Source organism: Lissotriton helveticus, chromosome 2_1 (assembly GCF_964261635.1).
Source record: "Lissotriton helveticus chromosome 2_1, aLisHel1.1, whole genome shotgun sequence".
In the NCBI taxonomy this organism is placed as follows: Eukaryota; Metazoa; Chordata; class Amphibia; order Caudata; family Salamandridae; genus Lissotriton; species Lissotriton helveticus.
This window is the reverse complement of record NC_136059.1, coordinates 997,064,645-997,084,989: the sequence shown is the minus strand read 5'-3', so window position 1 is coordinate 997,084,989 and position 20,345 is coordinate 997,064,645. Positions and strand designations below refer to the sequence as shown.

Sequence of the window (20,345 nt, the reverse complement as noted above, 5' to 3'; positions counted from 1 at the left end):
CCCCAAAATGCAACATGCACATACAGATGAAAGTATCATATGTGTAGTAGCATCAAAGAACAGAGTTGTGGAATGTAAAAAAAAAATGTGGTTCCTGACTTTCGGCTTTTTTTCTTGCAGGCAATCACAGGTAAAACAGCTCAGTGGGTGAAAAGGAGGCAATCACAGGTAAAACAGCCGAGTGGGTGAAAAGGAGGCAATCACAGGTTAAACAGCCCAGTGGGTGAGAGGGCAGAGACGCCTATCAGATGCAAAGGTCGGCATCTCCTGCTAATTGTTTAACAGTTTTTTACATGCCCACAGACACACGCACACATATTTTCTTTTGTCTCTGTTTTGAAGGCCTTAAAAATGTTGATTGGTTTGAAAAATATTGTGCTTTTAAGAACCCCCTAACAATTTGCCCTCTTCTCTCTTTCCACAGCCCCTTTAGACCCCCTAGTTTCCTGCTTCTCATATAATGTATTATTTTACAGTCTATCCCAGAGTGATTGTTGGGAATTCTGAAGCTCAATCTTAGTGACCAAGTATAGGCGCTATTTTCCCACCGGGCCGGATCAGCTATACCACCTATGATCCATATATTATCTTTTGTGTCCTTTCTCACCCTTGTCTATAATTGGCTGAATATTGTGACTTGATGATTTCTTTTGATATAATGGAATGCGTATATTGTGGTTTGAATGAGTGAATGAATGTTTCAGAAAATCACAGCTGTTTGGGATATGATTGTGGCCATGAATGTTTTTTGAATGTTATGATGTATGGGACTTGTTTGTTTCGCTTTGAGCCCCACATGTTATGAATTTTTATGTGGAATTCAATATGTAATAAATCTTTTTTTATTAGAACTTGTGAAAAATAATTATGAAAATAAAAATGATCAAAATGCTAAACACTGATGTAGTCAGAAGATAAATTTGTGGTGTGACTTTGAGTACTCCTGATGTTGCTTACAGTAAATAAATAGGATCCTGCAGTGGGACCTTGTTTCATCAAAACGGCAGGGTTTTTTGCTTTTGTTTTGGTACTTTTCTTCCCTTTTACCTGCCGACACATCGTGACCCACCGGGGAACCCCCTTCTATTGTACAGATACATGTGCACAACTGCAGGGCAATTTTGTACTGATCGATAAATCATTAGATGTCGTGGATCAGTTACTTCTAATTTGCTCTTCTGTGTTTTATACATTCATGTGGGTTGGGAAATAATTTCCCCATCTGTATTTCTGCTAATAAACCAATAGCTACTGGATGAACCACTAACCTTGTGTTCCAGAGGAGTGTACTGCCTACAATGAAGTGCTCCAATGTCTGTCTGGGGTTGTAAGCGCTATATAAATGTAATTAGAATACATTTCCTCTTTCTCTCAATCAATCTCTAGCCCCTCATTCCTTCCCTCTCTGCAGTGTTTTCTGTCTCCCTTCTCACGCCCAGGTCCCATCTCCTATTGCTCTCCCTCTCTGTCATCTGGACTTGCCCAGTTGGTTTCTGTTGGTCCTGCTAGCCCCTGTCCCTGTTTCCCACTCTGACTCCTTCTCTCGTTCACCCACTCTTCTATTTCTTCTTCTCGCTGCCCCTCCCCACCTTCCTCCTGCCTCACCCCCTCTCCCCCTTGTTGTCTCCTCTCACTCCAGCGCGCTTTGATGGGAACCTGCAAAACTGGTTTGAATAACTGATGCAAAGAGGAAGCTTCTGTCTGCGCATCTCCAGCTCTGGAGGAAGCTCTGACCCCCATAGGCCTCTGCATCGGATAGGAACATGCTCCCAGTGGCAGCATGCTTAACCCCTGAAGTTCCGGGGCACGTGTGAAGTAGTGCAACTCCTGCACTGCTGGGCCAATGGCAGTGCGTTGTTTATTATAAACCTGTGCACGTCTGATGTCTGTGAGGTGCTGGCATTTTCACCTCCTGCACTTTTCTATGTCCATTTAAAGCTCTGAGAATCGTGTACGTAAACTGCCATATATTCGTAAACAATGCCTTGCATGTTAATTGGCCTATCAGAAACCATGGTCTATTAAAGCACAACTTAATACAATAACTTTGCTGATGTAAACAAAAATCTGGGCCGCGCAAGCCTCGCTTCATTTTAAACACGCACAAAGTTATCATACTCTGTGAATGACAGTGCGCTGAAAATACATGTGTTTCTCTATCACTGCACACACATTTAAAGATGCCACACCAATCAAAGTAAGAATATAGGGACCAAAACCCCTGCACTTTCTGTCCCCGGTGCTTAAAAGGGGGTGTTGGTGGAAATACATGTGGAGTGTGATTGGAAACTTTGAGCAGCATTCGCAGTCCGATCTGTTGGTGCGTGTCTCTCTCTGGGCTAATGATGACACAAACCCGGGGGATATTACTGTGATTAGAGCCCGCCACGGAGCCGCCCTCTGCTCGGAGCGCACAATCCGTGCATTCCTTCCAAAGTGAAATAAACAGAGCCAGGGTCTGCAGCGCTGCTTCTCGAGTCACGCTCAGGACGTGCCCGTAAGCCCCCCGTCACCCCAACTCAACGTAGCTGCCCTCCTGACCCTGCCCGTGAGACCCCCTGAGATCAACAGTTCAAGTTTACAAACACGGCCACATTCACGCTGGTCACTGTGTAAGGCACTTGCTGGTCATAAAAGCCATCGATCCTGCGGGTCTCTAGGCTTGTCTTGGCGCTCGTGTGGGCGTCCTCCTGTGCATTTATCTAGCGATTTCCTGTGGATCCGGGCTCCGCTAACGACCTAGAGGCAACAAGATGGCTTTAGAGGGGGGAAAAAAGCATGAATGAACCGCTGGGGATTTGCATGGGTAATCCACCTCCTACAGACCCATTGAGAGCGCTCACGCCCCGCCCCCCCATGAGCGGGGATCTGGAGGCGGGGGGAGGGCTGGCCAGGGGGGTTGGGAGTAGGTTGCAGGGTGTGGGCAGACCCCGCACCTGTGCCTTCCCTGCTCGGGTGGTTAAACGTGCGCACAAGTAGCAATGGCGCTCAGCGTGCTGTGGCTAACGGGAGTCCGTGGTGCGCACTCCGGGGATGCGGGAGTGAGGGGTCCCGGCAGACGCACCTCCGCCCTTGGATCGCTGTGCTCCTAAAGGTCCCAGTTCCGACACATGGAGCGTTTCTTTCGGGGTTTCGTACAGGTCTTATCCCCCCTCAGAAGCAGGGAGAGAGACAGTGACAAGAGCAGCTTTTCCTCGGCTTCTCCTCCAGGGGCCTCCAATACCAGCTGATGGCGCCCGCCCCCACCCGTGCTGGCTCTTTCACTGGATCAGATTTCCGAGCTGTCACTCAGGCTTCGCTCTCGCTGCGATAAGAGAAACAATGGCTCGCCGGGCCCAGCCTCCCCCCGCTCCCCTGGCTGGAAGGTAAAATTCCAGCCAATGGGAAGAGGAGAGAAAGAAAACCGAAAGAAATGAAAAAACACCCCCCCGAATCCAAAAAAGACGGGGCTTGAACGGAGTGATGCCCCTCTCCTCCAATGGCTGGCCTCCGTTTTAGGAAGCCAGCCAATGGAGAAGAGGGGCGGGTTCAAGCCCCCACACTGTAAACATAAGATCTCTCCCTGCGAGACTGCGCAAGCGCAGCCTACGCAGGTCTCGACCTAAAAAGCAACAAAAAAGCATTGGCATAGTCAATAGGTCTCGCTTTTTGGACCCTATAAGTATTTAATTATGCAGCAGAATAACCTTGGTGCAACAACACCAACTGTTGCATGGCTAAACACTTATAAGGTCCCAAATGCGAGACCTATTGGCTATGCCAATGCTTGTTTACATATGGTCACCATTAAGGTAGGTCCTAGGTAGCCCTATGGGCAGGGTGCTGTGTAAGTAAAAGGTAGGTCATGTGCCTTTATTATGTGAAATGTCTTGTTAGTGACAAACATCCTATTTTGTTTCTTACTGCTGTGAGGCCTACTTCTCTCACATGCTAGAATTGGGAATTCCCTTATATATGTTTAAGTGGTATTTCTTGATCTGAAAGGAGTAGCGTTGCCATGTTTAGTATGTTTACAACAGTGGTGATAAATCCTGCTTACAGGTGTAGTTGGATTTGACATTACTATTTTAGAAATGCTACTTTTAGAAAGTGCCAATTTATCTGTGCTTATGACTCTTTGTGCTTTGCAGCCTGACTCCAATCCACGTCTGGGCCTGGTTGACAGATACACTTTGTGCATACTTTCCTGACAGCCATCACACAGGAAGGGTTGGGTGTGAAAGGGTTACATCTGCATTCATCTGCTTACTTGCCCTGGGACAGAAAGGGGCGTTCACACTTTACATTTGTATAGGCTGTGTCCTGTCCTCACACAAAGGGATGATTTACCCCCTACTGAGATCTGGGGCCAGGGCTGGGGTTGAGAGGGAGGGTTGTGCACTTCTAAGGTTTCCTTTGATGTTCCCCAGTGAACAAAGATATTCTTCAGCATAAGTACCGGGGTTCTGACCCCATGATGGTCGTACGCTACTGGACCTAAACAAAACCTGCTGGAGGAAAGGCTGCTGCGCCAGAAGGATGTGCCTGACCATTTGCAGGAACTGCTGTCCTGCTTTGCTGAGCTGCCCTGCCATCTGATGTTCTTAGCCCTGCCAGGAAAAGATTACTACATCCCCAGAGTGACTAACGGCTTGTTGGCTTGCCCCCTGTTCTTTCCTGAGGTCTCAGGAACACAAAAGACCTCACCACAAGAAGGTTTATATGGTTCTGAACTATAGCGCTGTCCGAGTGTTGTGGGTTCAGCATGCTAAAATTGCCTCAGTGGAGACTTTGTGATTCCCAGCCTCTCATTCCACTGTTAAAGACAATCGCCTGGGTTGTTGGAGCATGCCTAGGACTACTGCCATTCTTCAGTAAGGAGCGCGGTGTCACCTCACAGTCCTTGCATGTGGTTGGCTTTGTGAGTACTTTGCTCCCCACGCCCACCGGCCAGTCTGTGCTCTCTCATCCAGAGAGCCCAAGAGCAATTGTGAGTGTGACAAGTGCCACCGGACTCGGATAACGCTGTGGTTGCCCCCTGCTGTCCTGACAATCAGTTCCGTGCTGGGAGGGCACTGTCCTAAGGCCATAAGAACCCAACAGCTGTGTTCCTCTTCCCTGCCCCTGAGCTGGGCTGTAATACAGCATACCGTATGGCACCCAACACCTCAGATTCAATGCACTGTACTCTCTGATGGAGACCACACGGTCTGACGCAGCGGCCTCTCCGCCATTGTGAATAGATACGCGCGAGGTTAAGTTTTGCTGGCACCCTATTACCTGTGTTAGGCCATGCCTGGCAGGGCCCCTAGGTGACGTTTGCATAATAGGAGCCGTCAGCATTCATAGGTCAGGAAGAGAGCACCAATACCCCCAAGACTCATGTGCTGTCCCCGCACTCACCCATAACCCCATACACTCCCTAGAGGGAGCACCTGCATTATATGTACCGGCACTATAGCATCTAATGTGCCGCTCTTGCTAAGAATTACCATAAAGCATTTAATAGATGCAAAAACAGTTCTGAAAACTGGTTGTTCAGTTAAACTGGTCAAATCTCTATCTCTCAACATATTTATTGGATCTTTCTCGTTTTGGTCTTACTTTTAATATCTAAAGAATTACTATTTTTCTAAAGCTGTGTGGAGTCTTTTTGTAGTGGTTTCACTGCGTTGCTGTGTCACATGCTTTACACACTGCCTCTGATGATAGGCCTGACTGCTCTGCGTCAAGCGACCAGAGTGTGAGCACAGGTTATCTTTGGTGTGTAGCTTACTAACCATGACTAGAGTGGTGGGTTCTACCTGGCTTAGGTGTATACCCTAGCCAATCAGAAACCCCATTTCTATCAACCCAAAACTTGAAGGGCAAGTCAGCAAACCAGTGGTTGAAGGAGTTCTCCTGAATACGCCAAGGGCTGAAGAGGGCTGTCTACAGCCTCCTGATGAGTGTATGAATTAATAAATGTGTAATGCAGTGAACAGGATGTCTGGTGACAACTGGAATTAAAGCGCTCTGCTGCCAGACCCGGTTTCTTTTGAGGTTTCATCACGCTTTTAAGGCACAATATGGGTGCTCAATTATAACAACCAGAGAATCCCTCTAAGGATGCTAACTCTCACAGTGGCCAAATAGATACATTATTATTATTATTTTGAGTTTTATATAGCGCTACCTAGAGCCGAAGATATCAGAAGTGGCACAAATTAGGATGACGAACACTGTTGCTTAAGTAATAGAGAAAAAAAAGATAGTAAAGTACATGTTTTTGTTTACACGTCCATTAAATTGTTTACGTCTGTTAACATTTTCCGACAAGTGATTTCATTACATCTATTTATTGACAATAGTTTTTTACTTGTAAGTATACAGCATGCAGAATGATGTACATGCAAGGCAAATCGAAAATGCTAGAAGTAAACTTGACATGAAAAATATACTTTAAGATTACAGTTGATAGTTAAAAAAATCATGGCTGGTTTCTCTTATAACATAAATACACAAGATAATTAGAGGCAGTTTTTGTTTATGTGTTTTTGCTAGCGTTGTTCGTATCGTTGTCGGTCTGCTCATCGTGATTATCATTATCCTCCTCCTCCTCATCATCATCATCTTCCCCTGCAAAATCCAATTCGTCGATATCTCGCTCCTCTTCATCTTTTGAGACGGACCCAATTGCTGTGTCTTTTGGTCCTTTCTCAACCCTGCAAAAACAACGAGGGCTCAGATAAGCAGAAGGCACGTATCGTCTAATGAGTAAGTACACAAAAAGTGAATTCACCAGAGAAAATATAACTCTGGAACACTATCTACTTGGCATCAACAAATAAATATTTTGGGAATGTTGTTACATTAATTTTGCCAGGTGAAAAAAGCTGTCCGAATAAGAACCTGAAGTAGATGATATTAACCCATATGTTGCACGTGAAGAGGTATTACAAAAGCATGTACCAGTTGCTCCTAAATGTATAAATTAATGAGAAAATGTGTCAATTTTTTGCTTATATTTCCACCTTGTCATTTTCAACAGACTTGTCTTTGGATAAAATGCTGCTTTGAAATAAAGACATCTCACCGTGGTGCAGTCACCCCGGACCTAAAAATGCCTCTACCGTAATTTGAACCTGAATGGATCGAGATTATTTTATTATATATATTTATATATATATATATAAACCCCCTCTGTATCACTGTTAAAGAAAATTACAACAATCAAAAGAATGTTAAAAGTCATTGATGTCAACAGAGCCAGATCACAATACTACATCTTAAGCATCAATCATATGAGGTGGGGTAAAAAAGTGGGCACACAAATAGCACATAAATTACATGACAAGGTAGAAAGGACTTATGTGCGATAAATTATTTAGTGCATGACAGAAGATAATGGAAGAAAAGAAAAAAGAAAGAAATCAGACAATTTCACGCTTCTCTCGATACAGCAGATAACTATGCTGAAGCTCGTAAGACTGCCCAAACAGAGTGATTGAGAATGACTAGAGTACCCTACACGTTGAGCTTTTGGAGGCCAGAAGAGGAAGTCAGGCAGGATCTACGAAGACAAAGACAAAAAAAGCTCTGAGCCTGATAGGTATGCAGGCAGGTTTGAGATTTTATAAAACTTTTGATTTCTAACCTACGTCACCGCCCACAGAGGTTGGACTGGTCTAGCAATCTATGGTATGCAAAAATACAAGCGACTAGACTGGATTCTCTGCTTCCTGGGCTAGTTCATCCTCTGGACCAATTACGGTTTGTCATAGCACACAATAATGTGAGAGGCATATTCCGCTGTCTCGACACAGTGGGGGGAAAAGAGACTTCCAGCAATATTAGTGTTACTTTTTTTTTTTTTAAACTTTATCATTTTCCAAACAATCCAGCAATGGTGCATCACTTGATACATAACATAGCGGGTAATTAATGTCTAAGAAGGAGAGCGTGCGTATAGAACCTGGAATAATACATGGCATGTAGTTCGGGTAGCTGACAAACAGTGAGTTATATAATTGGAGGGACATGCGGGACACAAGGCACAGAAAGGGAAAAAATTGAAAAAAAGATAAAACAACAACAAAGAGGGGGGTATATATACCCACATCAATATTACATCCTGTGTATGATAACTTAATCAGATCTCCACGAAAAGAAGTCTCCAGGGGTAAAAAAAAAAGGAATGAATAAAAACCAGATGCATATTTTTGAAAATGCATGGCACTTCAGCCAACCCCCTCAGGAACTATTTGACTGTCTAGTTGAGACTGACGGGCAGCAGTGATCTTGGCAAAGTAAGAGCGGTATGGTCCTCATATATCAGTAGGTCTAGACGAACAGGGGACCAAAATAGAGTACTCCACTCTGTTAGTATTGCAAAATGCCGAGTTCCCGAGCCATGACTTCAATCTCGGAGACCGTCTATCACACCATAATAATGCAATTTCCCTCTTTGCCAACAAGAATCCCAATGCAGCAAGTTTACGAACAGTGCGTGGGAAGTTGGAGACAGCCCAATAGTGCAATTTGCGCGGTTGGGACAAGGTTCATGCATAAAATGTCATTGAAAGTGCGGTGTACCTGAGACCAATAATCATGCAAAAGGGGACAAGTCCAAGAAAGGTGGGCGAAATCAGCAAAGGGGGCCCTGCACTTGGGGAAGTGATGGGGACGACTAGGGTCTATTTTATGTGAACGTGCTGGCGTGTGGTATAATCTACGAAGAAATTGAAAATGGATGAGTTTGTGTCTACTGTTCAAGGAAATTTCTTTCGTGGCTTTGCAGCACTGTTCCCACTGAATGTCTGATATAGGTTTCCCCAGATCACCCTCCCATGCGGCGCGAACTTTAGCGTCCAAAGAGAGTGCGGCACTGCACAGTCTGTATAATTTAGAAACCATGTGTGCCCCCGATGTGTGTTGGATTAGGAGCGTGAGCAGGGGAGCAGAGTCAGGAGCCAGTGGAAATGTAGGAAACGAAGCTCGCAACATGGATCGTAATCTAGTCAAAACAAAGGAGTCCATGAACGAGCGTTCAGTGAAACGAGGGTCTTCAGATAAAGAAAAAGCGTGGCCCTCAGGAAAAAGGTCACTAATGGTGTGAATGTGGAATTTAGCCAATGTGTTTTTGACTACTGATTCCCCGGTGATCGGGAACCAAGAAGCATTGGGCAAAGGAAGGGCCGGTGAATATAACTGGTCCAGTCCAAGAAGCCTGCAAAGCCTATCCCAGGCCCAGCAGGTTGACGAGACAGTCTGTATGTCCCGCGGGTCCCGCGAGAGGCCCCTTGGCAGACCAGTAGAAAGAAGTCCAGGGAGGACCAAATCCGCTTCAGGTTTCAAATACAAAATGCGAGCATTGGGGTGGAACCAGGAATACGCGTAGGAACACTGTGCAATTAAAAAATAAAGCTAAAAATCGGGAACGCCGAATCCACCTCGCTCATATGGGAGAGTCAAAACACGCCAGGTGACACGTGGATTTTTGTCACCCCAGACTAAGCCCAGCAACAGAGAGCGCAACTGGGAAAAGAAAACCTTGGTGAGAGGTATGGGGATATTATTCAAAAGATATAAAAATCGAGGGAGTACAACCATTTTAATTATGGCAATTCGTCCAGCCATAGACAGAGGGAGGCGAATCCACCTCTCAATCTGGCTCTCTAGTAAACTAACCGCTCTACCATAGTTTAGTCTAATGATGGCGGAGGTGTCCAAATGGATATGAACACCCAAATATTTGACTGAGTCGTGACTCTACTCAAGGGGGAAAGTGCAATTCCACGCGGATGTGCTAGGGGTAAGCGGAAAAATCACTGATTTGTGCCAATTGATGCGAAGACCAGAGAATTTGCCAAAGCGAGTTATTTCCAGAATAAGTGGTTCAAGATTAATGTGGGGCATTCTGACATATAAGATCGTATTATCCGCATACAGAGAAATTAGGAGAGGACCAGTACGAAACTGGAGCCCCCGGTGTAGGTGTTTTTCTTGAAAATGGCGGACCAGAGGGTCCATCGCCAGGATGAAGAGCAGCGGGGATAAAGGGCATCCCTGAAGAGTGCCTCGCGATAAGGAAAACTGCTCAGTAATAGTGCCATTAAGGCGCAGCCTGGCAGTAGGTGCAGTATATAATAGTGACACCGTGGAGACGAAGCACTCCGGCATGCCCATGCGTCTCATGATTCACAGAATAAGGGCCACTCCAAGGAGTCAAACGCTTTCTCAGCGTCGAGAAGGATCGCGGTAGCTGGAGTGGAGGGGTCTATTCGATGTAGAACAGCAAACAGGGTCCTCAGGTTCAAAGAAGTGGAACGGAGTGGCACAAAGTCAGATTGCGCCGGGGATATGATAGCCTCCATCAACAATGAAAGCCGGATGGCGATCACTTTCGCCAAAATCTTATAGTCGAGGTTTAATAAAGAGAGAGGTCTGTATGAGCTGCATAGTTTTGAGTCTCTGCCCGGCTTGGGAAGAAGAATAATGACCGCCTCTCTGAGTGTGGGAGGCAGACAGCCCGTCTCAAGTGCCTCTGCATAGACTTCCACTAATCGCGGGTCTAAGGCCTCTTTGTAGGCCTTATAAAACTCGGCAGAAAAGTCGCCAAGTCCAGGCGCCGAAGAACCCCGTAACGTACCTATAGCTTCGACAATGCTATCTTGAGTGATGGGCGTAGCTAGAAATTCCTGCATGTGTTTTTCCAGATAAACCATGGCGATCTCGTTGAGGTAGTCACCCCGACCCCTCAGTTCGCCCGCCAGTGTGGATGTATATAAAGTTTTGTAGTAGGACAGGAAGGTGTTGCAAATTTCTGGCGTGGAGTGAAGAAGATGGCCCTGCGGGCCCTCAATCTCTGTGATGTATGAAGTGTTATAAGGGGGGAGAAGTAGCAGCGCCAGTAATCGGCCGGGCCTGTCGCCCTCTCCATACTGCCGTGCCATGAATTGTTTGGTAAGAAATTTCAGTTCCCTGTCTGCTTCGTCTCTAAACTCCATCATTAATGACAAACGACTGGCTTCCTTCTCACTGGAGGGGTTGAATAATAGTTCCCTATCTAGTGCAGCAATGTCTTTTTCAACACGGGACATCGTGGAACGAACGCCCCTCAACACACCAACATGTTTAGCAATACAAACACCGCGAATGTTCGCCTTGATCCCCTCCCAAAGAACCGCCCAGGAATCCACCGACCCAGCGTTGAGGTCGAAATATTCCTCAATGGCCTGTCGGACTTCCTCGGTAAAAACGGGGTCTGCAAGTGCCCTCCCGAGGAATCGCCATTGTCTTTCATATCTACCCAATCTGGGGACCATTAATTTAAGAACTATTGGGGAGTGGTCCGACAGTGTACGAGGGAGTGTGAGAAGGTTCTCAACTCAACCAGCCACCCTAGGAGAGATGAGCCAGTAGTCAATTCTGGTCCAGGTATTGTGAAACCCAGAATGATGGGTGTAGTTAGGAAGATGTGGGTGTAGCCTCTCCTCAATGTCAATTAAGGAGAAGTGTGTGCAAATGTCAAGCAGAACCGGGCGTGATCTAGTTTTAGTGTCAGGGGAAGAGGACATACTGTCTCCAGTGGTATTCATCAATAAATTAAAGTCGCCCCCTATAATCAACAAGCCAGGTTCGAGCGGGAGAAGGTGCACCTGTAGGTCCTGGAAAAAGGACGGGGAGTCGACGTTGGGGCCATAAATCCCGACCAATGTAAGTTTATGTCCCATTAAAGTCCCAGTGACTGTCAGATACCGGCCGTCTGTGTCGGTCGTAGTATTGGAAAGAGCAAATGGTACACGTTTGTGTATAATTATGGCCACTCCTCTAGAATATCTGCTATAGTTAGAGAAAAACCGGTGTGCGCCCCAGCTACTGGCGACCCGAGAGGAGTCAGTAGAGGACAAATGTGTCTCCTGCAGAAAGGCGACATCGACATTGTATCTAGTGATATAGTTGAGAACTTGTTTGCATTTCTTAGTATTATTCAGCCCCCGAACATTCCAGGAAAGCAGTGAAAGCCCGGAAGACCCGGGCTGAAGGCTTAACTTGGCCATGTGAAAATCAACATCAAGGATAATCTGAAGCGCGCGCTACACCAATTCAATCTAAGAGCATAATAAACAATGTAACAGCCATAACTGATAGAAACCAAAACAAAACCCGCCCTCCTCCCGCCACCCAGCCTCTTGCCAACCCCCAAGAGGCGAACCCATTGGACCCCTTTAGCGAAACATCATAATGTGCATAACACTGACAAAATGAGTAAGCAATAAACAATTCCAAGGAAACCCACAAAAATCAAGAAATCAAAGTCATCCGCCATGGGGGGCAGCAACGCCTTGTCGGTCAGGCAGACCCATATGATAAGTCACGGATGAACATTAGGAATGTACAAAATCCTGCAACCCAGCAAAAGGAAAAGGACAGGAAATTATGAATTTTCAGCCAGTTCCCGGGTCTGTGAAGAGTTCTACGCTGTTCTGGGAATCGCCCTGCATAGAAGAAAGCGAACCAGAAGCGACAGCCGCTCCCGACCCATGTTTCTTATAGTTCTGGCAAAACTCCTGCGCCTCCGTGGGAGTGTCGAAGATGCGAAACCTGCCGGCAACGTCCACCTTCAGCCGTGCTGGATATAGCATACCATACTTAAGGCCCACGTTCCTCAGGATAGCTTTGACGCCGTTGTACTTACGTCGTGCCTCCTGGACTATGAGGGTTAAATCCGGAAAAAGAGACAAGGTACTACCCTGCCACTGGATCTCACCTTCCTCACGCGCTGCCCGAAGAGCAGCATCGCGATTGCGGAAATTCATGAGCCTAGCAATTATGGGGCGCGGAAGTAGGCCAGGGGAGGACGGGGCCCCAAAGATCTATGGGCTCGTTCCACCACAAACCCCAGCGTGAATATTTCTCTGCCAAACAGATCAATGAGTAGCTTTTCCACGAAGATATCCATGCGTCCAGTTGATGTCGTCTCCGCCACGCCAAGAATGCGGATGTTGTTGCGTCGGCTACGCGCTTCAAGGTCCTCATTTTTAATGGCCACATCTTTGAGGATTTTTTCCACTTGTTCCAGACGTTTCAGCGATTTTGACGCGCCGTCCTCTATGTCCGAGACCCTAGACTCCACCACGTCCAAGCGACGATCGTGAGCCTGCACCTTAGACCCTATGTCGGCCAATTTTTGCTCTAGGCTGTCGAATCGGCTGTCAAGTGACTTAAAACTGTTTCTCATCTCACTCATCATGGCAGTGACCAAAGAAGCCGTGTCGTCTCCGACAGCAGAGTCCACAGCGCCAGTGGAGGAGCCAGGGGGGGCATCAGTGGTAAGGAGGGAAGCCTTGTCAAAGCTGAGCTTACGCTGGTTTGGATCCCTCTTCCCCATGGTGTGGAAGGGGTGATAACAGGCAGCAACAGGCCAGCAAAATGGCGGAGACAGACGATCTTGCGCCCGAGGTAGGAATCAGGGCCCGGCAAAGGAACACACAATGACACAATCGAGCAACAGGCAGAGACAGTGCTAGAGACGCCAGTGGTCAAAGTGGCGTAAAGGGAGCGTCCGTGTAAAAGCAGGTAAAATCCACACCCCAGCTCACAAATATACCATCATCCGGTAGGGCAAGAAGCCGCAGCGCCAAGGGCCCAGGAGCTGAAATAGAAGGCCGCGTCTGTGAATGATTCGTGCCCCAATAATGGCGCCGTAGTGGGAGGCAGCGGGCTCGCCCCGGGGCGGTTCACGGGCAGTCACTGATGTTTCCCCTTGCGCACGGCAGCCGCCAGAATCATCCGCCCAATGGCCGAGGTGGTGGGCCCAGAGAGACCAGGAAGCAGTGGTGTGTATTGTAGGCCGCGGGACAGCTGGGCACTGGCAGTCGGGGCAAATGCTGGAGGGCCGGCGCAACAGGTAGAGTTGCGGCGGAGGCGGAGGCAAAAGAGAACAGGCAGGGCCGCCACAGGGCAGGGGAGGCTCTCACCCCTGCAGGAACCGCCGCGACCCCCGGAGCACCCACCCCAGTCCCCCGCGCTCACTGGGGAGGACCGCAACTCCAGTCCCCGGTCCGGAACCGCGCAACAGGCCCTAGAGCCAAGAGCGAGTCCCAAAGACCGGGACCAGGACGGCCCAACCCCGCAAAAGACGGGGGGAGAGAAGGGGGCCCACAGAGTGCCGCAGAGCAGCGCAGCATGCAGAACAGCCCCCAGAGGCGCAAGACTCACCGACCAGCCGGGCGCAGATAGGATGTCCAAGGGAGAGGCCCCTCCGCCGTTCCCGCGCCTCATACCCTCACAGAGCTCCGTTCGGGCACCAGAAGGCTGCCGATGGGGACTGCTGCAGGATAGAGAAAGATTGCTGGCCTTTGGGCTTGATTAAATCCTCGTTATTTGAGCATTTGGAAGCCCGACCGGCAGAGCTTCAGGTAGAGGCAGCCATCTTGGTTGCCTCCGTGGCCACGCCCCCCATATTAGTGTTACTTGACACCAAGAAGGCTTTCAAATAAGAGGACCGGTCCTTTTTGACTCTGGTCTTGAAAAGTCTTGGCTTAGGACACAAATTTCTGTCAATGATTAAGGTCAATTACATGATACCAATGTGGACAATTGTATTTAATGGGTCACTCATCAAACCTGCTCTTGTTACTTAGGCGAACAAGCCAGGGATGCCCACTGTCGCTGTTACTTTTTGGTCTTCGCATTGAACTGATTCCATCCCTTTAAGGATACTCTGGAAATCCTTAAAGCATACAAATTGGAGCAGACACACAAATTGGTCATCTTTCTAGATGGTATCATCCTTGCGCTAAGTGGCTCAGATATGTCTTTGGCAGGAATAGTGAAGGAGCTCAATAAATTCAAAAACATACCAGGGTATGAAATCAATGTGGGGAAATCAGAAATTTGGAATTTAACCCTGAGCATCTTCAAAGTAAGCATCAGTTTAGTTTAGCTCTCACTCATGTTAAATACTTCTCGTCAGGATTACAGCACAGGAGGTCCACATTTATAAGTAGAATTACCCATTACTACTCGAAGAAATACAGAGAAACCTTAGAAGATAGTTTTCTCTTTTTATTTTGTGGATGTGGAGGATTAACTCTGTAAACATGGACGTTCTCCTATTAGTATTATATTTGTGCAGGCGTTACCAATTAGAAGAGACTGGAATTTTTTAAGCTCTTCATCAAGTGGTAAATCAGTTCTTGCAGGAGGGCTCCCAAACCGGGGTACCTTTATGCTTACTGCAACACTACAAACAGCAGGGAGGACTAGCGTAATAAGACTTCAAAATATATTATTATGTGGCCAAACTGAGAATGGTTATAGAATGGTTTAAGACAGCAGCAAATAAAATATATATCCATATGGATAAATAAGTCATGAGAACCTTGTGGGATGTTTATTTATTTATTTATTTATCTAAGAGGTTTTATATAGCGCTGCTGGACCCAAGAGTATCAGAGCGCTTTACAAGGTAGGTATTTTTAAGATATAATATACAATTGACAATGCGCAGAAAAATTCACAAAAGATAAAACATTGCATTAAATGAGTGAAGGGGGCAAAGAAACAAAGGGATAATAAGAGGAATAAAGGGAGTTGAAATTAGGGAGAGAAGGGGGTGTAGAGATGGGGAGTGAGAAAATGGAAAGAGGGAGAGGGGATGGGTAAAAGTGTGAAACATAGTAGAGCGGTAATGAGCGGGGTCAGAGTCAGTAACATTAGGAACCCCAATATTTGTTGAGGAGAAGTACTTTGAGACTTTTTTTGAAGAGAGGGTAAGAGGGGTAGCAGCGAAGGTCTTTGGGGAGAGAATTCCAAATCGTCGGAGCAGTACCAGAGAATGCACGAGATTGGGTCTTTTTACATTTTAGTCTAGGAGGAGGGATCAGGACAAGGGAGTTAGTGCTCCTCGGGGACCTGGAGCACCCTGCTTTTTGTAGTTTGCTCGAAAGGTTAGAGGGGGTGTTTTGGTGAAGAGCTTTGTGCGTGATACAAGCAATCTTGTAGGTGGATCGTCCTTCAACTGGAAGCCAGTTTAGGTTTTTGAGGACAGGAGAGATGTGGTCAAATCTTTTACAATCAGAGATAAGTCTGGCAGCTAGGTTGAGATCAGATTTAATTGGTGCTAGGTGGACTTTAGGGGTGCCAGCAAGAGTGGCGTTGCCATAGTCGATCCTGGAAAGGACAAGAGATTGGACAACGATTTTGAAATCATCAGCTGGAATAAAAGGTTTAATTTTTTTGAGGTGGTGAAGGGTAAAAAGAGCACTTTTGGCTGCATTTTTAATGGGGGGATGAGATTAAGATTCTGATTGATGCTGATGCCTAGGGATTTGACAGAATTAGAGGTGGAGAGGGTGCAATTAAGTGCTTTGATATCGTTGATCTAGAGTTTAATGGGAAGGGGATTATTTTTGGGAGTGAAAAGGAGATTTCTGTTTTTTTAGGATTAAGTTTGAGATGATTAAGATGGAACCAGGTTTGGACTTTCATCAGAGTATCATTGAGATGAAGGATGTCATTGTAGGATTTGATCTTGTATAGTTGAGTATCGTCGGCATAGAGGTGGTAACTGATTTTGGCTTGTTTGAGAATGAGGGTGAGTGGTTCCATGAAAAGATTGAATAGGGTTTGGGAGAGGATAGACTCTTAGGGGACACCGAGTGAGACAGGCTGAGGTTTGGAGAGGCAATGGCCAAGCTTAATTTGTTGAGATCTATTTTGGAGGAACGATGAGAACCATTTAAGTACAGTGCTTTCAAAATCAAAGCGATCTTTGAGGGTATTAAGAAGGGTGGGATGGTGGACAGTATTGAATGCAGCCGAGAGATCAAGGAGGATTAGTAGTGAGGATTCACCTTTGTCTAGAGAGCGATGAATGTCATCTGTAATATTGAGCATAGCAGTTTCGGTACTGCATCCCTTTCTAAAGCCAGATTGGAAAATGTCGAGGAGATTGAAGGAGATGATATGGTTATCTAATTGGGAAAGGACACATTTTTCAAGGGCTTTAGGGAGGAAGGGAAGGTTAGAGATAGGGCGCAGATTGTTAAGGTCATTAGGGTCAGCAGAGGGGTTTTTAAGAATGGGGAAGATTTGCCCTAGCTGAAGGGAGGCAGGAACACAGCCAGTGGAAAGTGAGGAGTTGATGATATCGGTCCAAATTGGGGCTATGATAAATGTGAGTTCTTGAACTAAATGGGCGGGAAGAGGATCTTTGGAGTGTGAGGATGGTTTGAGTTTAGAAATGATGTTGATGATAGTGGTTTTTGAAACTAGACTAAATTAGCTCCATGAAGCCTTGTTTTTAGAAAGGTGACCCATCCGGGATGAATCGAGATGGGGGAGAGCAGGGAGGGATTGAGAGGGGTCGAGATGTGGGGGAGGGGAGGACGAAAGTGAATTAGGAATGTTAGGGAGGGTGCATTGGTTAAGGGGAGGTTGGGGAGAGAGAGAGGGGGGAAGAGAAGGATAGTTCGATGTTGTTGATTTTATTCGTAAAGAAGCTGCCAATTTCTTTCCATCTATCCACAGAGGCTGCTAATTTAGTATGACAGTTATGTCCAAAATGTCCCAAAAACATCTACATCAGTTATGTGAGCACGATTAAACAAAAAGATTATTGCACTAGTACAAAGAAAATTATCTAAAAATTAATTGTGTCAGCCAACACTTGAGTAATACACATAAGCCCAAAGGTTGATATATCAAAAATACATGTGTGTTATTTATTATACATACAGTTAAAAACAGGTTAATCATTAAAATCATTAAAAATCATAATACATTATTACATATTTATTACAGAAAACAACAAGTCTACGCAGCGTTTCGGTGATATTTGATTGATGATTCAACTTCTTCAGGACAGTTTTCGATAAAGACAGCTTTCAGTGTCTGGGGACCTAGATTGGAGCCACCGTTTCCTTATTAATAAAAATGCACTCTGCATAAGCTGAAAGAAAACTTATCAAGCAGCCTGATGGGGTCTACTTGTCAGTCACAACTGGATGTCATCAAACACTCAAGGTGCCTTCGTAAATTGGTGTACCCGAGTTTGATATCTGGTCTTGTATTTGTCGAAGACCACTTTTAGCAGGTATTGAATTATGTCTCTTTTTCCTTCATGGACCTTAAATTTGTTTTACGGCCACCCTGCATCCATCCAGAGTCCTGTTTTCATCCGCTAATTTAGTAGGGCCAGAGGAAGTTTGTTTTTTAACAATGTTAAAGAGTTCTCTGGGGCGGAGGGAACTGCAGCCATTAAATTCTTCTCTTAGTACCCCACTGAACACATTGTCTATTTAGTGCAAACTAGTGACTAAACAATAAGGGCCAGATGTACGACCCTTTTTGTGCCGCAAACAGGAGATCCTCCAGTTTGCAACCGCAAAAAAGGGTAATGGCATGTATAAATGCTATTTTACGAGTCACTGACTCTTAGGAAGGGTCATCACTTCCAAAGAGCGAGTCACCATGCCATGTTAAAGTATTGTGCTACCGCATTTGCGGTTGCAAAACACTTGCAGTTTACCACCTACTTCAATTAGGAGGTAAATCGAAAACGGGAAGGGGTCCCCAGGGAATTAAAAAATATGTTTAAGAGCAGGCAGTGGTCCCAGGGACCACTGCCTGGCCTTACAAAAATGAAACTGAAAAGTTTCATTTTTCTTTTTTAAATGCATCCAGTTTACCTTTAAGGAATAGGCGCTGCATTAACAAAAAACAAAAAAAGGCTGCTTTATTTAAAAGCAGTTCCAGACATGGTGGTCTGCTGACCCCAGCAGACCCCATCCATGGGAGTGGTAGCCATTCCTAATGGGGTCGCAAATTGCGACAGCCTCATTAATATTCATGAAGCATGCAATTTGCGACCCCATTAGGAATCGCTAACAGTGTCTGAGACACTGTTATATATCCCTTTTTGCGAGTCGCAAATGCAACGCAATTTTCAAGTCGAAAATTGGTGGGTCGTACATCTGGCCCTAACTTACCTCCTTCTGGCCCCCAAACAGCCCGATACATTTTAATACAGACTTCTCAGCAACCCACAGCTGGGTCACTTTGACAAATTACATGGAATTAGCTGTAGACTCATTCAGTGGCGCAACAATACCCCTCACAGCCCCTGCGTTGCAGGGGGGCCTGAGCTCCAGGGGCCACGCTTTGGCACTGTGCACAGGAACTGGGTCCGGACGGTGGGGGGGGGTCACCTCCATGTACTTTGTAGGGGGGCCCTCTCAAGTTTCGTTACGCCGCTGGAATCATTTAAGATCTGTTCGGTGAAAATGAAATCAAACCGTTCCTCCAATACAAGCAAGGTTTTCAGATTAGGGAATTGGAGAGCTTTCATTATGCACAGCTCAGACATTGGGCCCTGCAGCCCTCGGTGAAAGATGAGTCTACTTGCACAAAATGTTACTTGGGAAATTTTTCATTTTAGTTACATCGAGGGATGTTGTGCTTAAATTGTAATTGATTATTTTTGAGTCCAGTACAGCTCCCTATTTGACATACACATAAGAGTGGGTAAAACATATATTACTTCACGAGAATGGCAAGTGCTTAAGAAGGATTTTCCTTGGAGCTCAGTGAGGATATGGACTAGGAAAGTCCACTACAATATCCATTAGGACTGGTGTTACGCTTCCTCCAGATTGCATGTGTGTACTCGGCAGTGAGCCCCAGATGTTGCAAAGTATGCTTTCAGTACAGTATATACCTGCACGTTTGGTGAGAATGCCCTAAAGAACTGACATTTTGGTCAAGAGTGAAATATGCACTTCTATAGATTGGGAGTGATCTTCTTTCCAATGCGCCTGGGGTACTAATGCTAAGTTTGTGCATGTAAAACTGGGATCAAGTGTTAAGAACAAACAACTTATGGATCTGGCAGTGCCTGCGGGTAAGCAAGTTGTTGTTTGGATTCCAGTCAAAAACAAAAAGGTATCTGCCCCATTTGATGCAATAGCACAGGAGGTTATGAAACATACTAGCAACGGAGCGTCTGGTTAGCATTATTAAGGGAGAACATGATGAGAATACGAATCCATATACATCTTAATCATTGCTTATAAGCTATGAGACAGCGAATCCCCTTATGTGCCTTAACCATGTACAGATATATTAGATTAATCGGTTGTGATTGTTTTTGTATATGTTGGAAGCTATCTGAACCCTTAGAATTATTGTACACTTACACGAATTTTAAACAAACTAACATCTTGTTATCCTGTGTTCTAAACTGCACCTTATAACTTCGCCATTCTAGTAAGCATAGCCTTGTTTTCAAGTTGGCACCTTGAACCGAGGATTGCAGAAATCAGTAGTCAGACTTTTGCTCGCAAAGCATTTGTATCAGCTTCTCTTGGCCTTCTTGTCTT

At 45.9% G+C, this 20,345-nt stretch overlaps 1 protein-coding gene and 1 long non-coding RNA gene across 2 annotated transcripts in view; one reads left to right on the top strand and one right to left on the bottom strand.

The window, feature by feature from the left end:
* Positions 1-18,086, top strand: part of LOC144818392 (uncharacterized) — a 264,107-nt gene extending 246,021 nt beyond the window's left edge. The window contains exons 4-5 of the long non-coding RNA XR_013607096.1: positions 6,523-6,735; positions 17,770-18,086. This is a non-coding gene — a long non-coding RNA (uncharacterized LOC144818392). The remainder of the gene's footprint in view (positions 1-6,522; positions 6,736-17,769) is intronic.
* C2_1H9orf85 (chromosome 2_1 C9orf85 homolog) overlaps positions 6,268-20,345 on the bottom strand; it is a 415,101-nt gene continuing 401,023 nt past the window's right edge. The window contains exon 4 of the mRNA XM_078675761.1: positions 6,268-6,683. Coding sequence (XP_078531887.1) covers positions 6,506-6,683 — 178 coding nt within the window. The 3' untranslated portion in view covers positions 6,268-6,505. The remainder of the gene's footprint in view (positions 6,684-20,345) is intronic.